The 20,588-nt window shown below is 34.0% G+C and overlaps 1 protein-coding gene across 5 annotated transcripts in view; it reads left to right on the top strand.

Annotated features, from left to right (window-relative positions):
- Window positions 1-20,588, top strand: part of Gulp1 (GULP PTB domain containing engulfment adaptor 1) — a 328,175-nt gene that overhangs the window by 282,281 nt on the left and 25,306 nt on the right. For 4 of the 5 annotated variants that reach the window (XM_029564762.1, XM_029564763.1, XM_029564760.1 and 1 more), the window contains 5 exons: window positions 4,905-5,021; window positions 5,690-5,779; window positions 13,082-13,306; window positions 14,688-14,826; window positions 19,398-19,492. In XM_029564762.1, coding sequence (XP_029420622.1) covers window positions 4,905-5,021; window positions 5,690-5,779; window positions 13,082-13,306; window positions 14,688-14,826; window positions 19,398-19,492 — 666 coding nt within the window. The remainder of the gene's footprint in view (window positions 1-4,904; window positions 5,022-5,689; window positions 5,780-13,081; window positions 13,307-14,687; window positions 14,827-19,397; window positions 19,493-20,588) is intronic. The other variant, XM_017798836.2, reaches the window with a different exon arrangement.

Here is a 20,588-nt window from a genome sequence, read left to right as displayed (position 1 = left end):
ACAGAGAAGACATTGAATGTGCATGTAACAGAATATTATAGAATATTTATAGAAATATTTATATTTCTATAAATAAAAATTTATGATTGTAGATGTGATGAAATCATCGATAAAAACTTACTGTCTGCTTTTATGTGTGTATGAGTGTGGTATATGTGTGTGGTATATGCGTGGGGTTGTGTGTTTGAAGAGACCAGAGGAAGATGCTGGGATGTCCTACCATTCTCTGTCTTATTCTTTGAGAAAGGATCTTTTACTGAACCTGGAGTTAAGCCGGCAGGTTGCCAAAAACAGGAGTGATCATCTTTTCCCTCCACCTGACAGTACTGGGGTGACAGATGTACACATAGCCATGCCCAGGTTTTTATGAGTGCTGGAATCTGAACACTGTTCCTCATGATTGCATAGCAAGCTTTTTTACCCACTCAATCATCTCTTTAGCCCTGAAAAAGAAGCTTTTTGGTAAATGAAGCATCATTTCTAGATATCTTCACTATTATGTTTTATAAAACATAAATTAAAGGTAATTTTTCAACATTTAGAGAATATAAGAACTCTTCCAAAATTATTGTTAGAAATCAGTGTAACTAATATAAAACCTCTAAAGAATTATAAAAAATACAAATTTTGGGACAGTTTTTATTCATTCCAAATTGAGCCTTGTAATTTATAAATATATCAAAACAAGAATACAGTATTTCTATGAACACAAGTTTGGTTTAATGTAAATCCACCTCTATACTTAACCCAAAACCTCATCAGGATAGTAAGAATAAAACCATTTCAGTTGCTAGAGTAAATGCACTAGAAAAAATCAAGTCAATTAGTGTAAATATTATATTATGAATAGAAGGTATATTTCATATTCTGGTAGATTTTAAACCATGAATCTTCTAACTTTCCCCTCTTAAGACTGTTCATTCTCCTCATCCCTGTTTTAGCATGACATTGGATGCTTTAACCAATGAATGAGTGGGAGAAGAAAAAATAAGCTATAAATTTGGAAGTAAAGAAGTAAAATAGTCATTTCCACAACCAAATATCAACTTTTTCCACAAAATTCTCCTGAGATTGTACAAATAATTGCTGAATTCTTGACATAGGCTACAAGATCAGCTGTGGTTCTATTTCCATGAAATAATCATCACACATATGTATTTAAAGAGGTATCACATAATGTACCAGAAACGTATATAGTGGTTACATGTCCATCAGGGCCCTGGCTTCAATTTTTTAAATGTGCAAGACACAGTAAATTTTCTCAAGCTTAGTTTTGACAAGTGGTCAGAATAAGTAGCTAAGAATATATTTTAAAATACAGGAATTAACTGTACTGAAGCTACTTAGGACTTAAGACTAATTTGGAAGGCAGCTATGCTCACCACTATAACACCAACACCCTAACATAGGACTAATTTGAAATGGGACAGAGACTTCAAAGTAAATGCTTTTGTAGCCTTATATAAATATTTCATTATAAAGTATAGTGGAACACTTTATGATATTGGAATATAGGCAGTGATTTCTTAGAAATTGTCACAAAACTTTAAACATGAAAAAATTATATAGTGGGCTTTATATAAAACAAAAAATTATATGCTAATCTATAAATATAAATAGCAAGATAAAAATTGAGGTTATGTACTATGAAAGCATATTTTAAAAACATGTATCTGGAAAATTATTTGTATCTAGAATACATAAAGATCTAAAAATCATCAACAAAATTGCAAAACAAGTAATGAAAATAGGCAAGTGTTGGGTCAATCAAAATAATGTAAAACCAAGGCCAGTGAGCACATGAAACAAGCTTTTATAATTTTTCAGAAGCGAAATTCGAAGTCAAAGTCCTTGATGGAGCATTTCCCTCCCCATAAAATGTTTAACATCAGAGAGACTGTCATTGTGTACTGTTGATGAGAATGCTAAGCAATTAGAACTCTCTTACTACTACTGGTGGGAAAGTGGAAAGGTACCCTTACTTGGAAAACAGTTTGGAAGTTTCCTTAGACTTAAATATAGATCCATTTCAAGAGTTAGCCATTTTACATTCCTGATTTTTATCCAGAGATATAGAGATACATGTCTATGGGCTGGAGAGATGGCTCAGTGGTTAAGAGCAACAGTTGCTGGGAGCTGGATTCAGTTACGAGCACCCACATGGTGGCTAACCATCCATAATTCCACTTACAGGGGTGTCTAATGCCCTTTTCTGACCTCTGTGGGCATTTCACAACATGGATGCACTTACATTCATGCAGGCAAAACACGCATACACATAAAATAAAAATAATAAAGTACTTTAAAAAATAAATACATGTCTAGAGATAGAGTTTACAATATTACTTGCAGGTGCTTCTCTCACAACTCACGAAAGAACCATGAGTACAAAATGAATTCATCAATAAAAGAGAGGCTATTGAAACATACAGTGCATATTAAATAAAAATCATGTTAGTGAAAGAAGTCAGGCACAATGGGATATGTAGTACATGGTCTACTTTTATGTTGCAGATAGGTAAAACTGATGAATGGGCACAGAAATTAAAGCAGTTGTTCCCAATAACAGATAAGGTTTTAGTACACATAGGCATAGGAAACTTTCTGAAGATATAGAAATTGTTTATATCTTTAACACTCTGATGGTTACATAGGCATATACATTTATCAAAATACATCTGACTATACAGTTACAATCTGTGCATTTCACCCTATGTGAATGTTATTCCCTCATGCCTACATCTCCCACATTCAAGAGTTGAAAAAACCAGTAGCTCTGGATTTCAGCTTCAGGTCCTCCACTATGTAATGAGACCTCAGGCATGCAATACAATTTTATAAGACTGCATATTCATTGTACACCTTGTGGGGAGGGTAAAATTTTTATCTCATGGAGTCTTTAAGAAAACCAAGTTTCTTAGTAATTTTGAATGTTTATAAGATAGCCAAATGCTCAAAAAGTATTTATTATTATAAAAAGATAATGTGATTTTCAAATTTAACATTGTGAATATTTTATATGAAATTGAATATTATTAATGGTGAATAAATATTATTTGAACAATTTTAGAGACACGTATTGAATATCTGAATATAACCTAGCACCTTATTAAATAGACATATTGAACTCATAACTTCAAATGTAGGAAATTAGCCATATCTTTGAGTATACAATAAATACAATTATGTTACTCCCAATTTTGAAGTTAGAAACAGAAATTCATTTAGAATTCAACGCATTGTAGCCTATTTTATGACTTTTTAATACTACACAAATTTCCGGTCTCTAATACTATTGAATTTTCTTATGTAGGTTCTTAACATTTTTTTGTTTGTTCGTATTTTGTGCAGGAGGTGGTGTATATACGTAGACATGCACTTACTACGGTGCATATGTGGACGTGAGAGGAAAACTTTGGTTGTCGAGCTTGGCAGTGTGCTAAGTCATCTTAATGGCCTCATAGTTAGGGTTTTTTGTGTGTATGAGTATATTTCCTGATTATTTAAGTGTGCCTGTGTCGTGCAGTGCACATGGAGGTCAGAAAAATGTGGCAGATCCCCTGGAACTGCAAGTATGGAGGGATGGTAGCCATCATGTTGGTGCTGGGATTTGAACCTGGGTCCTCTGCATAAAAAGTCCATTTTCTTAACCTCTGAGTCATCTCTCCAGCCCTACATAGTCATAGTTATTTTTTAACATAGATATTAACTTGAATCTTTAGGCAAGTGTTAGTTGATATTGGGCACTTTAAATTTGCTTAATATTTTTATTGTAGCTTAATGTAGTTTATTTTGTCATATACACATTGAAATGCAGTGGCTCTTCTATATAATTCATGTACACATTTTTCATTTCTGTTTTTAATAACTAAAGCCTTCCTTAAGTGAAAATGACCATATTAATTATCGAAGTTTTAATAATAAAATATTTTTTGATTGGTCATAATATTTAAAAGTACCAAAATGTCAGTATATTAAAGCAGGCGTTTTCTGTACTTAATGTTATTACTAATTTCCTATCATTAAAAGCATCCTATAAAATATTACATTTGCCATTCATTGAATCAGTTCATGCCTTATTAAACTTCTTTCTATTAATTAAATCAACGTTTCATGTGCATTTTATGCAAATGGCATGAAATTGTGGAGATGCTGATGAAGAAGGGATGAGCTGGTGGACTTAGGGTGTATATAGCAGGTTCTGTTGATTAATCAGTGCTTGTAAAGTGCATTCTCAGGTAAATTCAGATGACAGCTATGTTTTGTTCAGTTATCCTTTTCTTAAAAAATGGGAACTGTTTTCCATTACTTCAAATTGGGAGTCTTCATATGAAATTTCAAATTTCTGGTTTCATTTCACATATTTAAGAATTGACGCTTGGTTGAAATTGCTCACTTCTACCAGGGAACAATTAGCTAAGGAGCAGTTGCTCTATTTAGAGAGGACTTACTTTAAGTTCTCCCCATACTCTACCCACTTACTCATTTACTATTCATTTACTTACCTGCCCACGGTTTAAAAGCATTTCTTACTATGAACAGAAAGTAAATAGCAAAACAACAAGAGAATTTGAATTTGATACTGTGCATTCATTCAATAGCTACTGTTTTTTCTTTTTAAAAGAAGGAGAAAAAGAACTAGGAAAAAGTATAATAAAAATGGATAATGTACTTTTTTTTAAACTTCAATAGCTATTTGTTGGTGGTCTCCTATTTCTACACTTGTTTTAACTCTTGTGGCTAAGGAGGCATTGAATGGCTGTGCTGGCACAGGCTGCTTTGCACACTTGTCCTTTCTGTTAGTGTCTCTGACTACCTCATGTGAATTTTTCTTTTTTTTTATTTTAGATAAGTTTAATATGTTATTACTGACACACAATGTTCATCCTGTGTTTTTTACAAAGGCTGAAGAGATAACGTTAACCATTGGCCAAGCATTTGACCTGGCATACAGGAAATTTCTAGAATCTGGAGGAAAAGATGTGGATACAAGAAAACAGATTGCAGGGTTGCAGAAAAGAGTGAGTAAATTAAGCTTGTTTCACATTTGTATGATGTAAAAACAGGGAAGCTTCCATGTCATCAAACAAATTTGGAAAGCCTGCCATTAAATGTCCCTCACACTGACTGGAACTGCTTTCACTGTGTTCCTTTAATTCTTCATTCCTGATCCCCTGCACAGCTTTTAACTATTTTATATTGAATTCCCACAAGAACTTAGTGTTCTCATGTGACTTTATTTCACTTCCTGATGCTTCTCATGGGGATCAGAGCAGCAGAGGCAGCAGATGCTGGGTAAGTGGTTTCCCATGCAGATCAGATTCCTTTGTAATTAAATTATACCCCTTCGCCTCTCTTCAGTCATCATAAGCAAGTTTTACTGTCTTGTGGTTATTCTCCAAGATTATGGGTATACATTGCACACAGCAACAAGAAAACACTGGGATGACACATTAGAAACATAAAATTTGCACAAATATATGATATTTTTTAAAGTTAATATGTCTTTCCAGTGCCTTAGAATTTTTTGATATTTTACAAACTTTATCAACTTAATTTAATTCCTTGTACAGCAAAAGAGTATTTAAACCTTTAATAGTATAAAATGTTATTTATTAATGTAGCAATGACAATAGCCAACATTTTCCTAAAAAATAATCCAGCTGTTCAATAATTGCTTGATTTTTAGATCCAAGATTTAGAAACAGAAAATATGGAACTTAAAAATAAGGTACAAGATTTGGAAAGCCGATTAAGAATAACTCAAGCATCATCACCAGTAAGTATATTGAATAGGCATATATTTTCCTTAGAAATAACATCTTATGGTACTAAAATACCTCTGGATCACCAGTTTTTCACTAATTCAAACAACAGTTTGTAAAAAGTAATTCAATATGTATAGAGATGGAGACTGGTAGTTCAGACCAGAGGTGATTTCCATGTTTCTTTCTTTCCTCTTATGTTTTCTAAAATATTTCAAACCTCATTTTGGTTTTAAGGTGGAATACGCCTTTTCCCTTTGTGGCATATTCTGTCTTTCATTCTTGTTGATTATGGTTTACAAAGGTTAGATATAATTAACCCTGCAGTCCAGCCCTGGAGTGCCGAACTTCACTGTAGCAAGAGGAGAGAGGACAAGAGCACCCTCTGCACATGGTTTCTTATGTAACACAGTGAGGGCTGCCTCTGGGAGTGATAGAGTTTGATATCAGACACTAAAGATGAGTGTTTTCCGCCAGCCCTTAAGACTCGTCCTTAAATTATTTATTTCTGACTTGTTACGATTTTGAAATCATTTTCTCAGTACTAATGACGTTATCATCAGTAGTTTTGGCAAAGGGGATTGTTAGGAGAGAGGTGAAATTTAAAATAATTTTTTTCAATCAAAGAAGTATTAAAAAAATTATTCCTGTTTAATGATCTGTATCACTGCTAATCTTTGTTAATAAGAGTATTTACACACTTAATATGTTACTTACAGCATGGTAATATGAACATAAACACAATTATTAGACATATAAAGAATTTTAAAGAATTTTGACAAATTTTATGCGTACATACATATTGAATTTTATATTTAATGTTAGAGTGGTTCTGCAGTGCATCACCATAAAGAATACATTATGAGAAGTGGGATTTAGAGGTTCACACAAGCATGCACTAGAAATTGGTCAATTTTTTCTTTATTCTGAAGACCCACTTTTTCATCTTCCAGGATGAGAAGGAATGTCGATTGTCTGGCAGCATTTGTAAGAATATGCTGCTGTGGTGGAGCAGAGGGAGGTTGGATGTACAAGGGAGGGCCTCTGTGAAGATGATAAGTAGCCTGAGTGTGAAGCCTCCTCGGGTCCCAGAGTCGCTGTCATAGTCCTAATTTTTTACCTCCATTTTCTGCTTCCCATCAAGGTTTTTCTTATTTTTTTTTCTTCTTTTTTTCTTCTTCTTAAGATACAGAACATCGACTCAATTCCATCTCCAACTTTGGGTCCCCAAATAATACACACACTATTTTGAGTCCTGTTAAAAGTCTTATTATAAGGCTTGCTGTGAAATAAACTAAGAGTATGGGGAGTACTTTTTCAGGGGGTCCTGGGAAGGCACGTATTTCTAGAATTCATCAATATGCTTTGATTCAGCCTTTATGTGGTCAAAGGAATAAAATGTGTGCATCACTCTTTTAGATGCAAACCCAAAGAAAAATCACCACACATCCTCTCTTTGAGAAAGGCTTAAATAGGCTTCGGGCACATTAATAAAACTGCTCCTTCCCCCACGGACCTTGTAAATCAAGACAAACACTGCCCTTGACTAACACTGGGTAACAGGAAAGAGAGTGCATTTTGGTTGAGGTTATAATTATGAATTGGTGATCAACTAAGCAAGCTATGAAAATGGGGCAAGGGGCAGGAAAATGGCAAGACGACCTTGCTTTAGCTTCACTGACCATCTGGCTAAGACACCATTGTACTTGGTAAACATTGAAACTGGAAACTGGTGTATAAATGAAACACAGACTGTGAATGTGTTTGTTTATTCAATAACTCTCATTGTCGAGTCAATTATTTAAAACAATGAATTGTTTAAAAAGTCAGTTTTAAAAATGAATCAGCTCTTGGGAGGTTGGGACATTTAATAATTACTTCAACTGTGTTCATCTCAATTTGAGTCTATGTGAAAAAAATGCTTCAATTACCACAGGTAAAAGGATGAATTTAAAAAGAAATAGTTTCTCTAAGTCACCTTTTGCATTCAGTTCATGTGTAGAAAATATATCATGGATCATTGCACAAATAACTGAACTGATCACTGCAACTTCTTTAGAAGTCTGTCATGTATTATTTTTATATTTTTATTTACTTTAACATAAAAATGACTTGCAAAAGTATACCTCCTAATGACTTAGCATATGATTTTAAATATTGATGATATGATGAAAGATGTATATATTCTTTAAATTAGACTTTGAGACACATTATGATAATTGAAATAAACCAGGTACAGACAGACAAACACTACATGATCTCACTTACATGTAGAGCCTAAAACCAGCTCAGAGAAGAGGAAAACAAGGTGATGATTCCCAAGGTCTGTGGCAGATTAACAAGGGAGGCTTGAGTGAGGTGAGAAGTTGGTTATAGAGTATAAAATTTCAATAAGGCAAGATGAATAAGTTTGAGACCTAATGAAGAACATGATGCAGTTAATAACCAAGAACTGCAGGTTTGAGAATTTCAGCAGAGTGTGTTGTTTTTTCTTACAAGTATATGATGTGTAGATGAAAAAGAACGTAGAATTTTTTAATTCTCAATAGTAAATCCATAAAACCAATTTAGGCTGCTAAAACTGAAGTAAAATTAAGTGATAATATTTAGAATATGAATTGATAATACATTTTATCCAATATGTTTTAAAATATTCTTATAGCTCTTTGTTAACTTGCTTTTATTTTCTGAAGAGATCACTAATTTTTTTTTCATTTTTAATTTTTCATTTTCCATTTTATTTATGTAGCTGTGAGATAAGTTGTGATAGCACTGACTACAGCAACTTTACTTCAAAATCTGTTAAAACAAATTCCTGAGTTTCCGATAGTAAAATAAAATAATAAAATTACCTTTGACTATTTAATATGAAATATTGTTATAATTATGAGTACCTACTTTTGAAGATTTCTAAATGATTTCAGCTATTGAATTGGAAAAACAGAAACATGATAATAAAATGCAATTTTAAAATATAAGCATCTTTTATGGAACAGCTTGCCATGTGGCTTCAAGTAAACTGATTTCTGTTAAGTTGGAAATAATTTGTATCTGTTCTTTCTTATGAAACTTGGGTGTTAATTTAACAGGACATAGCCGGAACATAAAACTGAGTGCCCCCATAGTTAGCACAGTCAAAGCTTATTGAGTTCATAACTCTAAAAACTAGACTCTGTACATTTTGTTTGCTTGTTTGGAGATCAGAGAAATTATTGGAGTTGCTAACAGTTTGGTTAAAGAAATAGAGGCAGTGGTATATATAGTAACTAAAGAAATGCTGAAATGGATTATTGTTCCTGTTATCCAAATGAAAGGATATAGGTGGGTTTGTGCATACAATTAGTTTGGTATCATATTTTCAAAGAGCTTTTAGTGTGTTAAACTGAGAAGTGTCCCCCACCCCCACCTCAGATCACTTCAGAGTTGACCATCCCAACACAGAATGTTTATGTCCCCTAAACAGCATTCAGTTGCTTAGTCACGAGTTCCTTCACTGGCAAATGAAGTAACTCTTGATAATGCCCTTAATATGTATCTCCTATGGCAGTGAGATTGTGGAAACCTTTTCACTGGTTTTAGAAAGTGGTCCGTATGCTAAAGCATCATTTAGACACACTGAGAAATTTCCGTTACTTGACTTTGCTGTTTGCTTTCTTCTGTGTTCTAGTGGTTTGGCAATAGATTAGAGGTTGGGTTTTCTACCATTTGGTACTAATTATCTAGGAACAATCTGATTTCCATTTATTGCATTTGCATGTAGTATTGCTTATATTTATATTTGAATCAAAAAGGTTTATTCTGCCCTCCTCATAAACACCTCCAGAACATTGTTCTTTTATAAAATGTGGGCATAAGTTAAATAAATTTTTTCTCCTTAATTCCTGTATTTGAGGGCTTACATTTTACTTTGCTGGCTCTTGAAGCTTTGAAACAAATCAAGCTGTTTCCAGAAAGTTAAGTGAGTAAAATTATAGTTTGAAGGAATCCTGGAGTTTCTATTGCAGAGTAAAGCAAATGTCTCCCTTTCAATTAAACCAGTGTTAGATAAAATTCTACTTTTACATAATAAACTGAAAGGCTACTGATTAGACTTGATAAGCCAATTAAAACCTAAATTGTATATTTCATTGTGGGTAAACAAACCTGCTTATGTGTTTTTCTCTGGTGCTTTCTCAACTCCTCTTGAAGTCAGACTAGGCAAGAGCAGATTATGAAAACTCTCAATTACACAAGCCAAATGTGAATCTTTAAACAAAAGCATAAAGTTTAAACATGAACATTGGTACAAGAACATTTGGTGCCCAGAAAAGATCGTTACCCAGGATTGCTGGTTGCACAAAGATGATGCACAAGACTTAAACTCTATAGAATGGGAAGTAAATACATTCCCATTCCAGTTCTGCAGAGCAGAGCCTGCTCAAGTCATTTAACTTTCTTTATTTCAGTTTTCTCTTTGTGATTTATGGCTAGTCATAACCATTTGAATTATATAATTGTTGTAAGGTAGCAAGTCCCACAATTATGAAATTACGAGCCTACAATGGATCTAGAGGCCAGTTTGGTGTAAGTTCTGGATTGGAGAATTCATTGCTTTTATAGCTTATTTAAAAAGTGACATTCAGTCAGACATGGTTGTGCATGCCTTTAATCCTAGCACTTTGGATGGAGAGGGTGGTGGGTCTTTGCAAGTCCTAGGCCAGTCTGGCCTGCATAGTGATTTCCAGACCAATCAGAGTTACATAGTTAGACATCATGTCAAAAGCAAAAACAACAACAACAAAAAAAACAAAAAAACATGCTGGGCATGGTGGTGCATGCCTTTCATCCCAGCACTTGGGAGACAGAGACTGGCTGATCTCTATGAGATTAAGCCCAGTCTGCTCTACATAGAAAATTCTAGGGCCAGCCAAAGTGACACACACAAAAAATAAAGGAAAATAAAAAGAAAGAAAATGATGTATTGTAAGCCTGAAAGAATGAATTTAAAAGTATGAATCAACATGAAAATCAAGAAAGATCTGCTAGAACAGATTGGGTACCATTCTTATATTTCTTTCAGTGTAATTTATAATCTTGTAGTGTTTTAACCAGAAACTTTAAATTAAAATATTCCTATGTAAATTATAAATGGAAAGGAATTCAAATTCTTTTTTTATTTTATTTTGTGTGTTGTATGTATCAAGGTGTATGCACATGTTCCTATATGCACCTGGGGGGGGGGGCAGCCTGTGAACAAGTGTGCACATGCTTGTAGAGACCAGAGGTCAATAGCAAGTGATGCTTCATTTCTTTTGTGTTGAGACAGCATCTCTCATTGTACCTGGAGCTTCTTATTGAGTCTAAACTGGGTGGTTCCATGACTGTCCCTATTTCTGTCTCCTGTTGCTGACTTTACAGTTGTATACTGCTGCAGTGTTTTGCTTTTTTTTTTTTTTAAAGTGAGTTCTGGGGGATAAAACTCAGGTCCTCATGCTTATCAGCAAGCACTTTAACCACAGAGACATCACCCCAGACCTGCATTTGCATTTTAATTTTGAATAATTGTCATATTTTATCATGGAAGTTGTTTTATATTCAAAGCTAAAGATTTATATTGCTAATAAGTTGAGAGCACAAAGTAAAACTTGAATGACCTTTATTTTTATAAATAATACTGTAAAGTCATTTAATATCTCTTTTTAAAGAAAATTTAACTACAGTTCACTTATTTATTGTGTGGGAGTCAGCACTTGTGTGCTGCAGTCTGTGTGTGGAGGTCAGAGGTCAACTTGCAGACCTAGCAGGAAATCTACCCTCCTCTCTGAGCTGGTTCACAGTCTAGAGTTGTGTGAGGCACTCAACCTCCTGGGCTGACCATAGATCCTTCATTTCTGTATTTCTAGCTTTGATGCAAAGGCCTCCTTCAGCACTCATGCCATGACCTCTCTTCAGCTTCTGCCCAGCTTGGTTTATACTGGGGGTCTTTTAAACATTTTTTTTTTTAATTTTATGTGTATGAGTATGTTGTCTGCATGTGTGTAAGTGCACTGTTGTCATGCAATGCCTGCAGGGTCAAAGAAAGCATCGAATTCTCAAGAACTGCAGTTACAGAACTTTGTCAGCTGCTGTGTGGTTGCTCCGAATTGAACCCGGGTCCTCTGCAAGAGCAGCCAGTGCTCTTAATCACTGAGCCATTTCTCCAGCCCCTATAATGGAGTTCTTGTTGACACTTTTTCTCCTCTATGATTCTATGATCGGTTGTTTTCTATTCTCCCTCTATCTGGCCTGTGTCAAAAGAAGAAAAGAGAGAAGGAGAAAAAGAAAAAACCTAACCATAAGGAACCTTTTGCTTGGGCTCCCTCAGCAATGACAGTGTCCATTCCACTTACACTTCCGTCCTTGCAGAGCCATTTAAGGGGACCATGGAGTGAGGTGAGATGGAACAGACTCCTCTTTCTGACCTCCTCTATTATTAAAGTAAATGAATAAAGGCTCAGTCATTACTTTTATTTTAAGCTTGTTGAGTTAATTGCAATTGTGTCATCTGACAGCTGGCCTGAAGAGTACTTAGCTCTGGACAGAAAATGTCTGCTCTCAGGGAGTAGCCCCTAACAGTCACCCCCAAACTGATATCAGACCCTTCCTGAACTGTTTGCTCTTTATTTATCTCTCTGATTTATAAGAGGTTCTTAATAACTTTCTTTACATCCCCCAAAGTCAATTTCTCAGTGCATGAGGGCTGCAGTCATGGTTTTTCATTTTGGTTCTGCTTCTTAGCTTACAGAGAAGTGCATCCCATGAATCTTTGGATGTTGCTGCTTGTGTGTCTGTGAAAATGCAAGCATATTCCTATCAGCATTAATCATAGTTACAAAGACTTTTCAGAGGATCAAACCTAAACTGTTTATTACAGCGTGTTAGAAAATTCTACCATCAGTTACTTACCTACCAGAGTTTCTCCCAGGCCAGTAACTAATCATCTTACTACTCTTCCCTTGTCCATCTCATTACTGAGACTCTCCTAAATGCATGTCAGACTCTCTTAGCTCTGTCTCTACTATCTTCCTTTCAAGTCATGGTGAATTCTGTTTTGAAAGTATGAAAATGTGATACTGTTTCAATAAAAATGATCAAACTAAGTAACTAGGAATCTAGAAACTATTACAAAAACAAATTCAATTTCACCTATGTATATTGATTTAACAAACTCATTGTGAAATTATCTTGCAATTTTTACAAAACACCCTTTTACAAACAGTCTCCACACATGCTTTTTCCTTGCTTCATGCCTTTTTTCTTCTCCTTAGTGTGTTTCTCTTTCTGTCATTTCTTTACAGCTGCTGCACAGAGTGTCTGGTCATGTGCCACACGGGTTTCAGAGATGTGCATCCTCTTTCTGGCGCAGTAGTGGTGATCCATCTCTCTGTCTAAACATGTCTTCCATTTCTGTCACTCCTGCCAACTCGCCTGACTCCAGACTCTCAGTGGGACGGTTAATACCACCACCTTCTAAAAGTGGCCTGCTCCAGCCAGTCAGTGAGAGCAGCATTCCAAGACCTCATGTAATTTGCAAAGAAGAGAACCCTCTTTATTATACATCCCCCTATTTTAAAATGAAATTCTTGTAGAATGTGTCATTTATATAGTAGTGAAAAGTCAGGTAGCCTTGAATTACTGTGGTAAGACCTGGAGTCTTTGTACACTATTCTTTTTTTTTTTTTTTTCATTTAGTTCCTTGAAAGCAGTTTCATGTAGAGAATGGTAATAGTGTAGAAACCCCCACAAGATGATACAGGCCAGGTACTTAACAGGAGTATCAGAGGCAGAAGGCTTGGAAATGGGTCATAAATGCAGGAAGTAAAAGTAGCTTTAGTGGATTTCAGTGAAAAAGAGGTTAAGGCTAGAATGAATTTAAAAGTTGGACAAGAAAATAGTGGCTCTCAGGGACTTGGCTCTCTACAAATAACTTTAAAAATAATTATCTGTAGCATCTGTGAGTCAGAAGAATGAATGTATTTGGAGAACTTTACCTTTACCATGAGCCACTCTGGACAATCTCTCTCCATAGTCTAACATGGAAAGTAAAATTTTAGCCTATTCCTTCTCTAAATGGAGAAGTCCTTCGTTTTGTTCCTGATCAGATCAGATGGTTTCCACATAGGCAGTTATTCATGCACATTTTACCTTATTTGAAAAATTGATAATTCTCCAATTTTACATTAATTCCTGGCTACATTTTCATTTCACTTCTTTTGCTCAGTCCTAACTTACATTGTATGAGATAATTTAATAATTTAGTTTGTTACATTGTTGAATGTTAGCTTATTTTGCAAGGTAGCTGTTTATTACTGAGAACATGGAATTCTATAGGAATGAAATATACTGCAATGACCATCAGTTGGTTGTCAATGTACTTAGAAACACAAATTAATATATTTTACCTTTAAGAATACAAAAGTGTTAATTGATTTTGAATTTTTGTAATTAAGAAGTAGTTAGATGTGTTCAGGTGTTTTGTTTAAAATAATGTTATACAATGTCTATTTTGAAATTTTTTGTTACTATTAAATATTTTCTAAGATATTTGTACTGTTCTCAGACAAATGACAATCATTTTCAGGCATACAAAATTCTAGTATGCCTTATGTATATATCATCAACAGTATTGATATTATTTTTGCCATCATCTTTGAGAAAAAATATACAAATTCCCATTGCTTTATTTTAAGTGAGCATTTATTATCTGCTTTATTGTAAGTGAGCATTTATTATCAGTTTGAACCACACAAATTCCTCAAAAGTTAACTACGTTTCATTTACTGAATGGTAAGTATGTCTGCCTTTCCACAGAGTTGTTTGTGTGCTTTACATGTGAATGAAATGTTCAGGATGATAATACATCAGCATGGATAACCACCCTGATTCCTGTCATCATCATTGCAGGCAGGCAGTGTGACACTGAAGTCTCCCTCCACCGACATCTTTGACATGGTTCCATTTTCTCCAATATCACAACAGTCTCCAATACCTACACGCAATGGCACACAGCCACCACCAGTACCAAGCAGATCTGCAGAGATCAGTAAGCACTCTTAATATATCAACATTGCACTCTGTACTTGGGTATGTTTTCAATGTTCAACACTTTGTGGGAAGTTACCCATCATAAAAACCCCACAAGCACCTTTAATTATACAAGTGTCATGTTTTTACATACATGACAAATTTGGCTAGTTGTATTTTACATTACAGTTCAGAATATACTAACAAACATCTCTGTTTGCAAGTTGAATCTTGTATGAACAGTAATATTTTAGGACAGAGCTATTTAAATCATAACAAAAGTATCCAATTATATATTTATGTTGTTTTGGATTTAAAGAGATTTTTACCTTTGTTAAAAGTAGCTAAGGGTCATAATTGAGTCATTTGTAATGTGTTTACTAGAGTGGTTTAGATATTTTTGTTACTGGGCATTCATTTATCATTAGTGAAAAATATGTAAATAATGTTCATTCTAGGACTTGTTTATGTATTGCATTATGCAAGTGTATTGTTTTTAATCTTAAATTTCCTAAAGACATTGTTTTTTTTCCTACATATCTATAAATCATATCAAAGTCTGCCTTTGGTCAATTAGAAAGCATCTAGTAGATGTTCATTTTCTGAGCCCTGTCTATGTATTGATCTGTGCCCTGTCACAGTTATGGAAAAAGTAGTCCCTAATAGCCAAAAAAATAGCCATGCAAATGGAAGAATTCAGTTGTATGTTCTGTCTTATTATAGGCATTTCTAGTTTATATCAAAACATTGCACATACCATTCTAAAGTTTCAGCTGAAGTCTTTAGTGTATGGCAGGAACTATAGTTTGTTTCTCCCTGGTTGAACTTGGGAAAGTACATTGCTCATGTTGATTGTTCACTACATTTTGGAGGACTAATTTTTAAAGAAAATGTACAACATTGGAGATTTTAAAAATCAGCCTATAGAATTATTTCAAAACATCAACTCAGACTCAGTATATAGGATGGGCAGGGAAGTTTGTTTTTTTTTTTTTTTTCTGAAACCCCCGCAGCACACCAAAATTGCAAAAGTAGACAAGTCATATTGCATCAAATAGGAAGCTTCCATCCCACAAAGGAAACAATGAATAGAGTGAAGACTCAACTCACAACCCAGGAAAAAGTATTTGAGAATTATACATCTGGCATTCAAAATATATAGAGAAGCTCAATAGCCAAAATATTGAATGAATGAAAATGGTAATAAACACTCCATCCAAGAAGATATGCCAGTGGCCAGTGACGCATCTCAAAATGCTCAATATCACTGTTCATCAGGACAATACTTATGAAAGCTACAATGAGCTATCACGTCACTCCAGGTAGAGTAGGAGCTAACAAAAAATGAATAAAAAAATCAGTGCTGGGAAGGGTGTAGAGAAAAAAAAGAGAGACAGGGAGCAGTGGTATATATCTAAAAGTTAGAAGAATGAATTTTAATGCTTTACTGTGAATATATGATAAATGCTTGAAGAGATAGCTATCTGACTTAAACATTATATAATATACATATATAGAAAATAGTACGTGCTAATAAATACATTGTATAGTTATAAAGATTTAAAATAATTTAGAGTCTCCAATATTGTACATTTATTAATTTAATAAATTTAATTAGAATATCAAAATTGTATGTCAAAGTATGCTTTTAAATATATAATATAATTTTTATATATTATATATATGTATGTATTTTAGTCTTTTGAGACAGGGTTTCCCTGTAGCCCTAGATGGCAAGAAACTCATTGTGTATACCATATACCAGACTGGCCTCAATGCTACAAAGATCCACCTGCCTCCACCTCTAGAGTGCTGGGAATAAAGGCATGTGTCACCACACCCAGTTCTCTATATATTTTTGTCAAAACGAAATACATTCTTTATTTGGATTTCATGATGCTGAGAATTGAACCAAGGCCCCACACATGCTAGGCAGTCTTTCCACCACAGCTCACCATGGATAGCCCTGCTCAATAAAATTTTTCAAGAAGAGATCCACAATAGTCTTGTACTAGTGTATTTTAGATTATGTTCCCACTATCTGATATGATGGAGTGTGTTTCGTCCTTATGAACATTTCTACATCTCATCCTTTAGCTGTCTTCCACTTAGATCTCATCACAGATTCACTTTAATTATTAATGAAATGAATTTGTGTTTTAAAAATATGTTAGAGTTGATTTACACACTGATTTATTTTCATAATAAAAGGTTTTATTGAGCAGGTGTGGTGGGATGGAAAGCCAGGAAGAGCTCTGTGAGACTGAGGGCAGCCTGCTTGACATAGTGAGTTCTGAGCTAGCTGGGGCTACAGGGAGACCCTGTCTCAAAAAGATTTAAAAAATGAAATGTTTTATTTCTATATATAAAATGCAAACACAAACTACTATATAAAAAGTACTATATACAAAATAATTATTCACTTGCTTATGTATGTGAATCTGGACTACAGTTAAAATTCACTTAACCTGTTTAGGACTGTGCTGAGTAATCTTATTGTCCATGACTTAAATAAGACATTTGTTTCATTGACAAACACTAGAGATGCACCTTCCCAAACCCAGGCAACCACTATTCTGTTTTCTACACAGAATGAATGAGTTTACCACAAGTTTTGATGTATAATGACAAAGGTGAATAGATTCAAAGATATTCAGAAAAAAATTATCTATTAGGGTGGTCTTTGAAAGTGTGAAATCAATTTAGTTCAGGACTTTAGATAAAATGTTACCAAGGAAAACTAGCAGTAGGAAATAGCTAGCTGGATAGGTAGACAGACACACCACAATTCAATGATAAATCATTCAAACTGATTTTAATTACTATATTGCTTAAAATTCTACTTTAGCAGAGTAATTTTAAAAGACCTTTCCTAAATGGACTCTTAATGGTATTCATTTATTTTTTATTACCTATTAAATGTAAGACAACAAAAACTACAATGCTGTCCCTTTAGATTGTCTTTATAATGCCTGAGAATGTAGCCATTCTCCAGAACATAACTGATCCCTGATTCCTCACTTCCAGTGAATACTCTGTCTCCCCTTTGTGTATGATCCAGGCTTTAATATTGTATTCTCTGATCAAATATAAATTCTGAGGGAAAGGACTTTGTTCTGTCTTCACTATTTTAATCCATTGTTTATCAAAATACAAGGTATGTTATGCTCAATAAATAAAATATGCAGTGAAAACTTGTACTCTGATCGGCACTATTTCCCCTTCATTCATTCATTTCTTTCAAACAGTGTAGAATGCTGTTCAATATGCTAGTCCCTTTGTGTTTACCATGACCTTCTAGGAAATGCTCCTCTGTACTCTCAACTATGGCTTATTGCCAGAACAGAAGTCTTAATCCCTATCAGTTACATACCATGTGATGATGAACACAAACCACTGTGCTTGACCAGAGACTTTTTAACACCATAAAATGAATATTTGTTTTCTTAGCTCAAGAAATCCCAACATGAAGTATAGGCATATGGTAACAACAGCACGGCATTATATTTTAGGCTCAGTGTGACTGTTGTAGTCCTGCTTCCACCTCACTTATGTGTGCCTTATTTATGTAGCACCAGTGCCAGAAATTCTGAGTGTTTTACTCTTATTCACTTATTTAATATGAGGAACTAGGAAAAGTTATAGCTAGATAGATAAGATCTTTGGTATTGAGAGTAATTGAGTGACTATGGAGAATATGGTTTCTTACATAGCTTTCAATTTGGAGAATATAAAGTTTCCTTTTTTTCTAATTGAAAATGGCATTTGAATTGATTCTGAAGAAAGAAAATTCTTAATTTCTACCAATTACTGATATTTTAACTGTAATACTTTTTTAGTGACAAAATCATCTTGTAAAGTAGGAGCTGTTTGACATCTATGTAGGGAGCTGCTTAGTCCTGCATTCTTGTTATATTTTAGGTCAGAAATTTATTACTGGCATTTGAGAACTTTTGTTTAAAACTGATCTATTGTTATCTATGAAATTATATCATTTCACACCACATGAGATAACAATATCTAAACTTTTCCTCAATAAAACCTGAGATAGAAGTTTATAAACTATGTATAAAACTACCTGCCGATCTACTAAGTCCCTCATATTCCTTTACTGATGTATTGCAAGACACCAATAAATGGAATTAGGGCAATCTCAAGGGCATTTCATTAATTTTAGTAAAACAGTTGCTATAATATCTCATCTGTCAAATATTTTCTGAGTTTTAAAGAAGTCATTATTGCAGGTGCATAAAGTACTAAGGTTAATAACTTTTTGGCCACATAGACTTTTCAGTTCGGGTTGTTTTTTTTTTTTTTCAGTTTAATTTTTTTTTTTTACAACCTCAGCATTCCAAATGACAAGATGATGAACACAAACCATTGCTTGACCAGAGACTTTTTAATATACAATGAATATAAGCTTTCTTAGCTCAAGAAATCCCAACATGAAGTATAAGTGCCTAGTGGTTCATTCAATCATATAAATATTTTATTTACGCTATAATTAAATCTGTGCTTTTAATCATAATTCGTTTTTTGAAATAAAACTCGTGCTTTGTCATTTCGCTTATTGTGTTTTCTTCCTGACAGAACGGGACCTGTTTGGAGCTGAACCTTTTGACCCATTTAACTGTGGAGCAGGGGACTTCCCTCCAGATGTTCAGTCCAAATTAGATGAGATGCAGGTGACTATTTTAATAGATTGGACCATAATTAGTGTATTTCTCTTTAATCTGGGGCAAAATAAATATTTATACCAAAACCCCTTTCCTTGTCATTTTAAAGACTCACTTAAAATAATTACGTGAAAAATAATAATACATGGTCCTAAAATGCTTCCGAATATTCTAAAGATATACCTTTCTTTGAATAATTCAGATTACAATGGGAAGATGCTTCCTTTATAAGTATAAAATTAAATGAATTCTAATGTTTTGCTGTTTTGAAATTCAGAAATTGCAAAGGTCATTGCAAAGGATTTGTAGTATTTGACTTAATTTAAATTCTGAATTTCAAAATTGTAGAGGGATAGATGAAGGAAAAACTTTGTAAGAGTAAAACGATTCTTTGTGAAAAGAAGCCATTGTAACTGTGGCTCAGGATTTCTGAACTCCTATTGAGAAAGCAGGGAGTTACAATTGCTTTAGGAATGCAGTCTAGCTGAATGATTCTTGCATATGTCTCTTTGTCTCTGTCTCTGTCGCTGCCTTTCTCTGAATTATTCTGTGAGTCTGAAGAAATTGGTTTTAAAATCTCTATACATCAGGCCACAATGGATAAGTAGCTATTTTCAGACTTCTTTTACATTTGCCCTTTACATTTTCATGGAACTATTATGCCATGGTTTTCATCAAAAGAGTTTATAATTGAAAGAGTCCAGAGAAACACTAGTTATGTGAAGCTGAGAAGAGATGGTAGACAGTGATGCAAGGTGGAGGTATTTCTGCTTCCTGTTCTGAATTAATCCATTCACTCCCTGTCTTCACTATTCCCACAAACCCACCCACCCATCCCTAAAAAATTAAAGATTAAACTTAGATCTAATGCTAGTAAACACACTCCTTTCCCTAAAAGAAATAACACCCTTCCAGTCAAGTAAATGAGATGGGTACTATGTCTTATTTTTTAATTATTAAAACATTTTGTTCTGGATTTGATAATATTTAGAAAGTTGAATAGTTAGTATTTAGGAAGTTGATTATTTAACATATACCTTAATATTTGCAAAGAGTATATTGAGACAGTGTTTCTCAGATTGGATAATTTGTAATTACATCTTAT

Source organism: Nannospalax galili, unplaced genomic scaffold (assembly GCF_000622305.1).
Source record: "Nannospalax galili isolate Female #2095 unplaced genomic scaffold, S.galili_v1.0 scaffold115, whole genome shotgun sequence".
Taxonomy (NCBI): Eukaryota; Metazoa; Chordata; class Mammalia; order Rodentia; family Spalacidae; genus Nannospalax; species Nannospalax galili.
This window is presented reverse-complemented; position numbering and strand designations above follow the sequence as displayed.